Source organism: Eleutherodactylus coqui, chromosome 1 (genome assembly GCF_035609145.1).
Source record: "Eleutherodactylus coqui strain aEleCoq1 chromosome 1, aEleCoq1.hap1, whole genome shotgun sequence".
NCBI classification, from domain to species: domain Eukaryota; kingdom Metazoa; phylum Chordata; class Amphibia; order Anura; family Eleutherodactylidae; genus Eleutherodactylus; species Eleutherodactylus coqui.
Window position 1 is genome coordinate 159870855 of NC_089837.1, and position 12096 is coordinate 159882950.

General features: G+C 37.6%; 1 protein-coding gene across 1 annotated transcript in view; it reads left to right on the top strand.

The window, feature by feature from the left end:
- Nucleotides 1-673: 673 nt before the first annotated feature.
- The window catches only part of LOC136631499 (mucin-3B-like), a 45901-nt gene continuing 34478 nt past the window's right edge, over nt 674-12096 (top strand). The window contains exons 1-5 of the mRNA XM_066605822.1: nt 674-2942; nt 3651-6368; nt 6534-7124; nt 9837-11192; nt 11604-11837. Of these exons, the coding sequence (XP_066461919.1) occupies nt 674-2942; nt 3651-6368; nt 6534-7124; nt 9837-11192; nt 11604-11837 (7168 nt within the window). The remainder of the gene's footprint in view (nt 2943-3650; nt 6369-6533; nt 7125-9836; nt 11193-11603; nt 11838-12096) is intronic.

The window sequence follows — 12096 nt, forward strand, 5'->3', positions numbered from 1 at the left end:
TTTTTTCTATTGATGAGATGACCTGTGTGTTTAGGAGATGTCTACAATAAATGATCAGCGGGAGTCCCTATTCACTGACTGCATATTCGGCTGACTGCATATCTTTAGGGCTTATAGCAGTTGCGCCTGCCCTTTGGCGATTGTGCCGGTGGCGATTGTGCCTGCCTTATGGCGATCGTGCCTATGGTGACCATGTCTGCTTTGCAGACTATCAGGTATTGATCGGTTGATCAGTAGGTATCCCAAGCAGAGAAACCCCCCATTCATCTATTGATGATCTATTCTGAGAAGGTCATTAATAGAAAAAATAGAAAAAAAGGTTCTGGAAACCCCTTTTAGATCTCACCATGATTTGGGCTAAGACGTGCGTTAAAGATATTCAACACTTATCAAATGTATACCTAGCGCTACGTTTTAGTCATTACAATAGCATTACTTAATATCAGTCTACAATGCAAACATAACAGTACGAGATTACCTAGGAATGTGTGTGCATGTCAAAGTAAATATTAGGTGGAGAAATCTGGTAGAAATAAAGGTGCTTATTATAATATTAGTATACAATTAGTGCAATAATTGGATCGCCTGTATATGCAGCGTTTTGTAATATTCTGCCTTCTATTATTCATCATAACAAGCTAATAAAATTATTATGATGACAGATACCACAAACATGAGCACAACTGAGAGCATATCAACATCTTCCATAAGTACTACTGATGCTACAAAAGAGAGTTCAGCTGAGAGTATGTCAACATCTTCCATTAGTACTACCGATGCTACAAAAGTCAGTTCAGCTGAGAGTATGCAAGCATCTTCCATGGAAAATACTGATGCTACAAAAGTGAGTGCAATTGAAAGTATATCAACATTTTCTATCAGTACTAATGATGCTGCAAAAGTGAGTACAGCTGAGAGTACATCAACATCCACTGTAAGTACAACTGATGCTGAAGAACTAAGCACAGCTGAGAGTATATCATCATCTTCCATAAGTACTACTGAGCCAACAAAAGATAGTACAGCTGAGAGTATATCAACATGTTGTTTAAGTACTACTGAAGCCACAAAAGTGAATACAGCTGAGAGTATACCAACATCTTCCATAAATACTACTGATGCTATGAAAATAAGCACAGCTGAGAGTATGTCAACATCTTCTATAAGTACTACTGAGCCAACCAAAGTGAGTACAACTGCAAGTAAAGTAACCTCCTCCATAAGTACTACTGATGCTGCAAAAGTAAGCACAACTGAGAGTATATCAGGATCTTCTATAAGTACTACTGAAACAACAAAAGTGAGTACAAGGGCAAATATATTACCATCCTCCATCAGTACTACGAATGCTACAAAAACGAGTACAGCTGAGAGTATATCAACATCTTTTATCACTAACACTTATTCTACAAAAGTGAGCACAGCTGAGAGCATATCAACATCCTATATAAGTACTACTGAACCAACAAAAGTGAGTACAGCTGCAAGTATATTAACATCCTCCATCAGTACTGCAAATGCTACAAAAACAAGCACAGCTGAGAGCATACATACATCTTTTATCAGTACTACTAATGCTATGAAAGGAAGCACAACTGAGAGCATATCACTATCTTCCATAAGTACTACTGATGCTGCAAAAGTGAGCACAACTGAGAGTATATCATCTTCCATAAGTACTACGAATGCTTCAAAAGCAAGCACAGCTGAGAGTATATCAACATCTTCCATAAGTACTACTGATGCTACAAAAGTGAGCATAACTGAACGTATACCAACATCTTCCATAAGTATTACTGATGCTACAAAACTGAGCACAGCTGAAAGTACATCAACATCTTTCATAAGTACCACTCATGCTTCTATAAGTACTACTGAACCAACAAAAGTGAGTACAGGTGCAAATATATTACCATCCTCCATCAGTACTACAAATGCTACAAAAACTAGCACAGTTGAGAGTATACCAACATCTTTTATCACTACCACTTATTCTACAAAAGTGAACACAGCTGAGACTGAATCAACATCTGTAGGTGTTACTGATGCTGCAAAAGTGAGCACAACTGAGAGTATATCCACGTCTTCTGTAAGTACTACTGATGCTACAAAAGTGAGTACAGCTGAGAGTACATCAATATCTTCTATAAGTTCTACTGAGCCAACAAAAGTGAGTACAACTGAACGTATACCAACATCGTCCATAAGTGTTACTGATGCTACAAAACTGAGCACGGCTGAAAGTACATCAACATCTTCCATAAGTGTTACTGATGCTACAAAACTAAGTACATCTGAGAGTATACTAACATCTTCTATCAGTACTACTGATGCTGCAAAAGTGAGCACAGCTGAGAGTATATCATCTTCCATAAGTACTACGAATGCTACAAAAGCAAGCACAGCTGAGAGTATATCAACATCTTCCATAAGTACTACTGATGCTACAAAAGTGAGCATAACTGAACGTATACCAACATCTTCCATAAGTATTACTGATGCTACAAAACTAAGCACAGCTGAACGTACATCAACATTTTCCATAAGTACCACTGATGCTTCTATAAGTACTACTGAACCAACAAAAGTGAGTACAACTGAACGTATACCAACATCTTCCATAAGCGTTACTGATGCTACAAAACTGAGCACGGCTGAAAGTACATCAACATCTTCCATAAGTGTTACTGATGCTACAAAACTAAGTACATCTGAGAGTATGTCAACATCTTCTATCAGTACTACTGATGCTGCAAAAGTGAGCACAACTGAAAGTATATCATCTTCCATAAGTACTACAAATGCTACAAAAGCAAGCACAGCTGAGAGTATATCAACATCTTCCATAAGTACTACTGATGCTACAAAAGTGAGCATAACTGAACGTACACCATCATCTTCCATAAGTATTACTGATGCTACAAAACTGAGCACAGCTGAAAGTACATCAACATCTTTGATAAGTACTACTGATGCTACAAAAGTGAGTACAGCTGAAAGTACATCAACATCTTCCATAAGTACCACTGATGCTTCTATAAGTACTACTGAACCAACAAAAGTGAGTACAGGTGCAAATATATTACCATCCTCCATCAGTACTACAAATGCTACAAAAACAAGCACAGTTGAGAGTATACCAACATCTTTTATCACTACCACTTATTCTACAAAAGTGAGCACAGCTGAGACTTTATCAACATCTCTAGGTGTTACTAATGCTACAAAAGTGAGCACAACTGAGAGTATATCCACGTCTTCTGTAAGTACTACTGATGCTACAAAAGTGAGTACAGCTGAGAGTACATCAATATCTTCTATAAGTTCTACTGAGCCAACAAAAGTGAGTACAACTGAACATATACCAACATCTTCCATAAGTATTACTGATGCTACAAAACTGAGCACAGCTGAAAGTACATCAACATCTTTTATAAGTACTACTGATGCTACAAAATTGAATACAGCTGAAAGTACATCAACATCTTCCATAAGTACCACTGATGCTTCTATAAGTACTACTGAACCAACAAAAGTGAGTACAGGTGCAAATATATTACCATCCTCCATCAGTACTACAAATGCTACAAAAACTAGCACAGTTGAGAGTATACCAACATCTTTTTTCACTACCACTTATTCTACAAAAGCAAGCACAGCTGAGACACTATCAACATCTGTAGGTGTTACTGATGCTGCAAAAGTGAGCACAGCTGAGAGTATATCCACGTCTTCTGTAAGTACTACTGATGCTACAAAAGTGAGTACAGCTGAGAGTACATCAATATCTTCTATAAGTTCTACTGAGCCAACAAAAGTGAGTACAACTGAACGTATACCAACATCGTCCATAAGTGTTACTGATGCTACAAAACTAAGTACATCTGAGAGTATTACAACATCTTCTATCAGTACTACTGATGCTGCAAAAGTGAGCACAACTGAGAGTATATCATCTTCCATAAGTACTACGAATGCTACAAAAGCAAACACAGCTGAGAGTATATCAACATCTTCCATAAGTACTACTGATGCTACAAAAGTGAGCATAACTGAACGTACACCAACATCTTCCATAAGTATTACTGATGCTACAAAACTGAGCACAGCTGAAAGTACATCAACATCTTCCATAAGTACCACTGATGCTTCTATAAGTACTACTGAACCAACAAAAGTGAGTACAGCTGCAAATATATTACCATCCTCCATCAGTACTACAAATGCTACAAAAACGAGCACAGTTGAGAGTATACCAACATCTTTTTTCACTACCACTTATTCTACAAAAGCAAGCACAGCTGAGACACTATCAACATCTGTAGGTGTTACTGATGCTGCAAAAGTGAGCACAGCTGAGAGTATATCCACGTCTTCTGTAAGTACTACTGATGCTACAAAAGTGAGTACAGCTGAGAGTACATCAATATCTTCTATAAGTTCTACTGAGCCAACAAAAGTGAGTACAACTGAACGTATACCAACATCTTCCATAAGTATTACTGATGTTACAAAACTGAGCACAGCTGAAAGTACAGCAACATCTTTGATAAGTACTACTGATGCTACAAAAGTGAGTACAGCTGAAAGTACATCAACATCTTCCATAAGTACCACTGATGCTTCTATAAGTACTACTGAACCAACAAAAGTGAGTACAGCTGCAAATATATTACCATCCTCCATCAGTACTACAAATGCTACAAAAACGAGCACAGTTGAGAGTATACCAACATCTTTTATCACTACCACTTATTCTACAAAAGTGAACACAGCTGAGACTTTATCAACATCTCTAGGTGTTACTGATGCTACAAAAGTGAGCACAACTGACAGTATATCCACGTCTTCTGTAAGTACTACTGATGCTACAAAAGTGAGTACAGCTGAGAGTACATCAATATCTTCTATAAGTTCTACTGAGCCAACAAAAGTGAGTACAACTGAACGTATACCAACATCGTCCATAAGTGTTACTGATGCTACAAAACTAAGTACATCTGAGAGTATTACAACATCTTCTATCAGTACTACTGATGCTGCAAAAGTGAGCACAACTGAGAGTATATCATCTTCCATAAGTACTACGAATGCTACAAAAGCAAACACAGCTGAGAGTATATCAACATCTTCCATAAGTACTACTGATGCTACAAAAGTGAGCATAACTGAACATACACCAACATCTTCCATAAGTATTACTGATGCTACAAAACTGAGCACAGCTGAAAGTACATCAACATCTTCCAAAAGTACCACTGATGCTTCTATAAGTACTACTGAACCAACAAAAGTGAGTACAGCTGCAAATATATTACCATCCTCCATCAGTACTACAAACGCTACAAAAACGAGCACAGTTGAGAGTATACCAACATCTTTTTTCACTACCACTTATTCTACAAAAGCAAGCACAGCTGAGACACTATCAACATCTGTAGGTGTTACTGATGCTGCAAAAGTGAGCACAGCTGAGAGTATATCCACGTCTTCTGTAAGTACTACTGATGCTACAAAAGTGAGTACAGCTGAGAGTACATCAATATCTTCTATAAGTTCTACTGAGCCAACAAAAGTGAGTACAACTGAACGTATACCAACATCTTCCATAAGTATTACTAATGTTACAAAACTGAGCACAGCTGAAAGTACAGCAACATCTTTGATAAGTACTACTGATGCTACAAAAGTGAGTACAGCTGAAAGTACATCAACATCTTCCATAAGTACCACTGATGCTTCTATAAGTACTACTGAACCAACAAAAGTGAGTACAGCTGCAAATATATTACCATCCTCCATCAGTACTACAAATGCTACAAAAACGAGCACAGTTGAGAGTATACCAACATCTTTTATCACTACCACTTATTCTACAAAAGTGAGCACAGCTGAGACTTTATCAACATCTCTAGGTGTTACTGATGCTACAAAAGTGAGCACAACTGAGAGTATATCCACGTCTTCTGTAAGTACTACTGATGCTACAAAAGTGAATACAGCTGAGAGTACATCAATATCTTCTATAAGTTCTACTGAGCCATCAAAAGTGAGTACAACTGAACGTATACCAACATCTTCCATAAGTGTTACTGATGCTACAAAACTGAGCACAGCTGAAAGTACATCAACATCTTCCATAAGTACCACTGATGCTTCTATAAATACTACTGAACCAACAAAAGTGAGTACAGGTGCAAATATATTACCATCCTCCATCAGTACTACAAATGCTACAAAAACAAGCGCAGTTGAGAGTATACCAACATCTTTTATCACTACCACTTATTCTACAAAAGTGAGCACAGCTGAGACTTTATCAACATCTCTAGGTGTTACTGATGCTACAAAAGTGAGCACAACTGACAGTATATCCACGTCTTCTGTAAGTACTACTGATGCTACAAAAGTGAGTACAGCTGAGAGTACATCAATATCTTCTATAAGTTCTACTGAGCCAACAAAAGTGAGTACAACTGAACGTATACCAACATCTTCCATAAGTGTTACTGATGCTACAAAACTGAGCACAGCTGAAAGTACATCAACATCTTCCATAAGTATTACTGATGCTACAAAACTAAGTACATCTGAGAGTATTACAACATCTTCTATCAGTACTACTGATGCTGCAAAAGTGAGCACAACTGAGAGTATATCATCTTCCATAAGTACTACGAATGCTACAAAAGCAAGCACAGCTGAGAGTATATCAACATCTTCCATAAGTACTACTGATGCTACAAAAGTGAGCATAACTGAACGTACACCAACATCTTCCATAAGTATTACTGATGCTACAAAACTGAGCACAGCTGAAAGTACAGCAACATCTTTTATAAGTACTACTGATGCTACAAAAGTGAGTACAGCTGAAAGTACATCAACATCTTCCATAAGTACCACTGATACTTCTATAAGTACTACTGAACCAACAAAAGTGAGTACAGCTGCAAATATATTACCATCCTCCATCAGTACTACAAATGCTACAAAAACAAGCACAGTTGAGAGTATACCAACATCTTTTATCACTACCACTTATTCTACAAAAGTGAGCACAGCTGAGACTTTATCAACATCTCTAGGTGTTACTGATGCTACAAAAGTGAGCACAACTGAGAGTATATCCACGTCTTCTGTAAGTACTACTGATGCTACAAAAGTGAGTACAGCTGAAAGTACATCAACATCTTCTATCAGTACTACTGATGCTGCAAAAGTGAGCACAACTGAGAGTATATCCACGTCTTCTGTAAGTACTACTGATGCTACAAAAGTGAGTACAGCTGAAAGTACATCAACATCTTCCATAAGTACCACTGATGTTTCTATAAGTACTACTAATCCAACAAAAGTGAGTACAGGTGCAAATATATTACCATCCTCCATCAGTACTACAAATGCTACAAAAACGAGCACAGTTGAGAGTATACCAACATCTTTTTTCACTACCACTTATTCTACAAAAGCAAGCACAGCTGAGACACTATCAACATCTGTAGGTGTTACTGATGCTGCAAAAGTGAGCACAGCTGGGAGTATATCCACGTCTTCTGTAAGTACTACTGATGCTACAAAAGTGAGTACAGCTGAGAGTACATCAATATCTTCTATAAGTTCTACTGAGCCAACAAAAGTGAGCACAACTGAACGTATACCAACATCTTCCATAAGTGTTACTGATGCTACAAAACTGAGCACAGCTGAAAGTACATCAACATCTTTGATAAGTACTACTGATGCTACAAAAGTGAGTACAGCTGAAAGTACATCAACATCTTCCATAAGTACCACTGATGCTTCTATAAGTACTACTGAACCAACAAAAGTGAGTACAGGTGCAAATATATTACCATCCTCCATCAGTACTACAAATGCCACAAAAACGAGCACAGTTGAGAGTATACCAACATCTTTTATCACTACCACTTATTCTACAAAAGTGAGCACAACTGAGACTTTATCAACATCTCTAGGTGTTACTGATGCTACAAAAGTGAGCACAACTGAGACTTTATCAACATCTCTAGGTGTTACTGATGCTACAAAAGTGAGCACAACTGACAGTATATCCACGTCTTCTGTAAGTACTACTGATGCTACAAAAGTGAGTACAGCTGAAAGTACATCAACATCTTCTATCAGTACTACTGATGCTGCAAAAGTGAGCACAACTGAGAGTATATCCACGTCTTCTGTAAGTACTACTGATGCTACAAAAGTGAGTACAGCTGAAAGTACATCAACATCTTCCATAAGTACCACTGATGTTTTTATAAGTACTACTAATTCAACAAAAGTGAGTACAGGTGCAAATATATTACCATCCTCCATCAGTACTACAAATGCTACAAAAACGAGCACAGTTGAGAGTATACCAACATCTTTTTTCACTACCACTTATTCTACAAAAGCAAGCACAGCTGAGCCACTATCAACATCTGTAGGTGTTACTGATGCTGCAAAAGTGAGCACAGCAGAGAGTATATCCACGTCTTCTGTAAGTACTACTGATGCTACAAAAGTGAGTACAGCTGAGAGTACATCAATATCTTCTATAAGTTCTACTGAGCCAACAAAAGTGAGCACAACTGAACGTATACCAACATCTTCCATAAGTGTTACTGATGCTACAAAACTGAGCACAGCTGAAAGTACATCAACATCTTTGATAAGTACTACTGATGCTACAAAAGTGAGTACAGCTGAAAGTACATCAACATCTTCCATAAGTACCACTGATGCTTCTATAAGTACTACTGAACCAACAAAAGTGAGTACAGGTGCAAATATATTACCATCCTCCATCAGTACTACAAATGCCACAAAAACGAGCACAGTTGAGAGTATACCAACATCTTTTATCACTACCACTTATTCTACAAAAGTGAGCACAACTGAGACTTTATCAACATCTCTAGGTGTTACTGATGCTACAAAAGTGAGCACAACTGAGACTTTATCAACATCTCTAGGTGTTACTGATGCTACAAAAGTGAGCACAACTGACAGTATATCCACGTCTTCTGTAAGTACTACTGATGCTACAAAAGTGAGTACAGCTGAAAGTACATCAACATCTTCTATCAGTACTACTGATGCTGCAAAAGTGAGCACAACTGAGAGTATATCCACGTCTTCTGTAAGTACTACTGATGCTACAAACGTGAGTACAGCTGAAAGTACATCAACATCTTCCATAAGTACCACTGATGTTTCTATAAGTACTACTAATCCAACAAAAGTGAGTACAGGTGCAAATATATTACCATCCTCCATCAGTACTACAAATGCTACAAAAACGAGCACAGTTGAGAGTATACAAACATCTTTTTTCACTACCACTTATTCTACAAAAGCAAGCACAGCTGAGACACTATCAACATCTGTAGGTGTTACTGATGCTGCAAAAGTGAGCACAGCTGAGAGTATATCCACGTCTTCTGTAAGTACTACTGATGCTACAAAAGTGAGTACAGCTGAGAGTACATCAATATCTTCTATAAGTTCTACTGAGCCAACAAAAGTGAGTACAACTGAACGTATACCAACATCTTCCATAAGTGTTACTGATGCTACAAAACTGAGCACAGCTGAAAGTACATCAACATCTTTGATAAGTACTACTGATGCTACAAAAGTGAGTACAGCTGAAAGTACATCAACATCTTCCATAAGTACCACTGATGTTTCTATAAGTACTACTAATCCAACAAAAGTGAGTACAGGTGCAAATATATTACCATCCTCCATCAGTACTACAAATGCTACAAAAACGAGCACAGTTGAGAGTATACCAACATCTTTTTTCACTACCACTTATTCTACAAAAGCAAGCACAGCTGAGACTTTATCAACATCTCTAGGTTTTACTAATGCTACAAAAGTGAGCACAACTGAGAGTATATCCACATCTTCTATAAGTACTACTGATGCTACAAAAGTGAGTACAGCTGAGAGTACATCAATATCTTCTATAAGTTCTACTGAGCCAACAAAAGTGAGTACAACTGAACGTATACCAACATCTTCCATAAGTGTTACTGATGCTACAAAACTAAGTACATCTGAGAGTATTACAACATCTTCTATCAGTACTACTGATGCTGCAAAAGTGAGCACAACTGAGAGTATATCATCTTCCATAAGTACTACGAATGCTACAAAAGCAAACACAGCTGAGAGTATATCAACATCTTCCATAAGTACTACTGATGCTACAAAAGTGAGCATAACTGAACGTACACCAACATCTTCCATAAGTATTACTGATGCTACAAAACTGAGCACAGCTGAAAGTACATCAACATCTTCCATAAGTACCACTGATGCTTCTATAAGTACTACTGAACCAACAAAAGTGAGTACAGCTGCAAATATATTACCATCCTCCATCAGTACTACAAATGCTACAAAAACGAGCACAGTTGAGAGTATACCAACATCTTTTTTCACTACCACTTATTCTACAAAAGCAAGCACAGCTGAGACACTATCAACATCTGTAGATGTTACTGATGCTGCAAAAGTGAGCACAGCTGAGAGTATATCCACGTCTTCTGTAAGTACTACTGATGCTACAAAAGTGAGTACAGCTGAGAGTACATCAATATCTTCTATAAGTTCTACTGAGCCAACAAAAGTGAGTACAACTGAACGTATACCAACATCTTCCATAAGTATTACTGATGTTACAAAACTGAGCACAGCTGAAAGTACAGCAACATCTTTGATAAGTACTACTGATGCTACAAAAGTGAGTACAGCTGAAAGTACATCAACATCTTCCATAAGTACCACTGATGCTTCTATAAGTACTACTGAACCAACAAAAGTGAGTACAGCTGCAAATATATTACCATCCTCCATCAGTACTACAAATGCTACAAAAACGAGCACAGTTGAGAGTATACCAACATCTTTTATCACTACCACTTATTCTACAAAAGTGAGCACAGCTGAGACTTTATCAACATCTCTAGGTGTTACTGATGCTACAAAAGTGAGCACAACTGAGAGTATATCCACGTCTTCTGTAAGTACTACTGATGCTACAAAAGTGAATACAGCTGAGAGTACATCAATATCTTCTATAAGTTCTACTGAGCGATCAAAAGTGAGTACAACTGAACGTATACCAACATCTTCCATAAGTGTTACTGATGCTACAAAACTGAGCACAGCTGAAAGTACATCAACATCTTCCATAAGTACCACTGATGCTTCTATAAGTACTACTGAACCAACAAAAGTGAGTACAGGTGCAAATATATTACCATCCTCCATCAGTACTACAAATGCTACAAAAACAAGCACAGTTGAGAGTATACCAACATCTTTTATCACTACCACTTATTCTACAAAAGTGAGCACAGCTGAGACTTTATCAACATCTCTAGGTGTTACTGATGCTACAAAAGTGAGCACAACTGACAGTATATCCACGTCTTCTGTAAGTACTACTGATGCTACAAAAGTGAGTACAGCTGAGAGTACATCAATATCTTCTATAAGTTCTACTGAGCCAACAAAAGTGAGTACAACTGAACGTATACCAACATCTTCCATAAGTGTTACTGATGCTACAAAACTGAGCACAGCTGAAAGTACATCAACATCTTCCATAAGTATTACTGATGCTACAAAACTAAGTACATCTGAGAGTATTACAACATCTTCTATCAGTACTACTGATGCTGCAAAAGTGAGCACAACTGAGAGTATATCAACATCTTCCATAAGTACTACTGATGCTACAAAAGTGAGCATAACTGAACGTACACCAACATCTTCCATAAGTATTACTGATGCTACAAAACTGAGCACAGCTGAAAGTACAGCAACATCTTTTATAAGTACTACTGATGCTACAAAAGTGAGTACAGCTGAAAGTACATCAACATCTTCCATAAGTACCACTGATGCTTCTATAAGTACTACTGAACCAACAAAAGTGAGTACAGCTGCAAATATATTACCATCCTCCATCAGTACTACAAATGCTACAAAAACAAGCACAGTTGAGAGTATACCAACATCTTTTATCACTACCACTTATTCTACAAAAGTGAGCACAGCTGAGACTTTATCAAC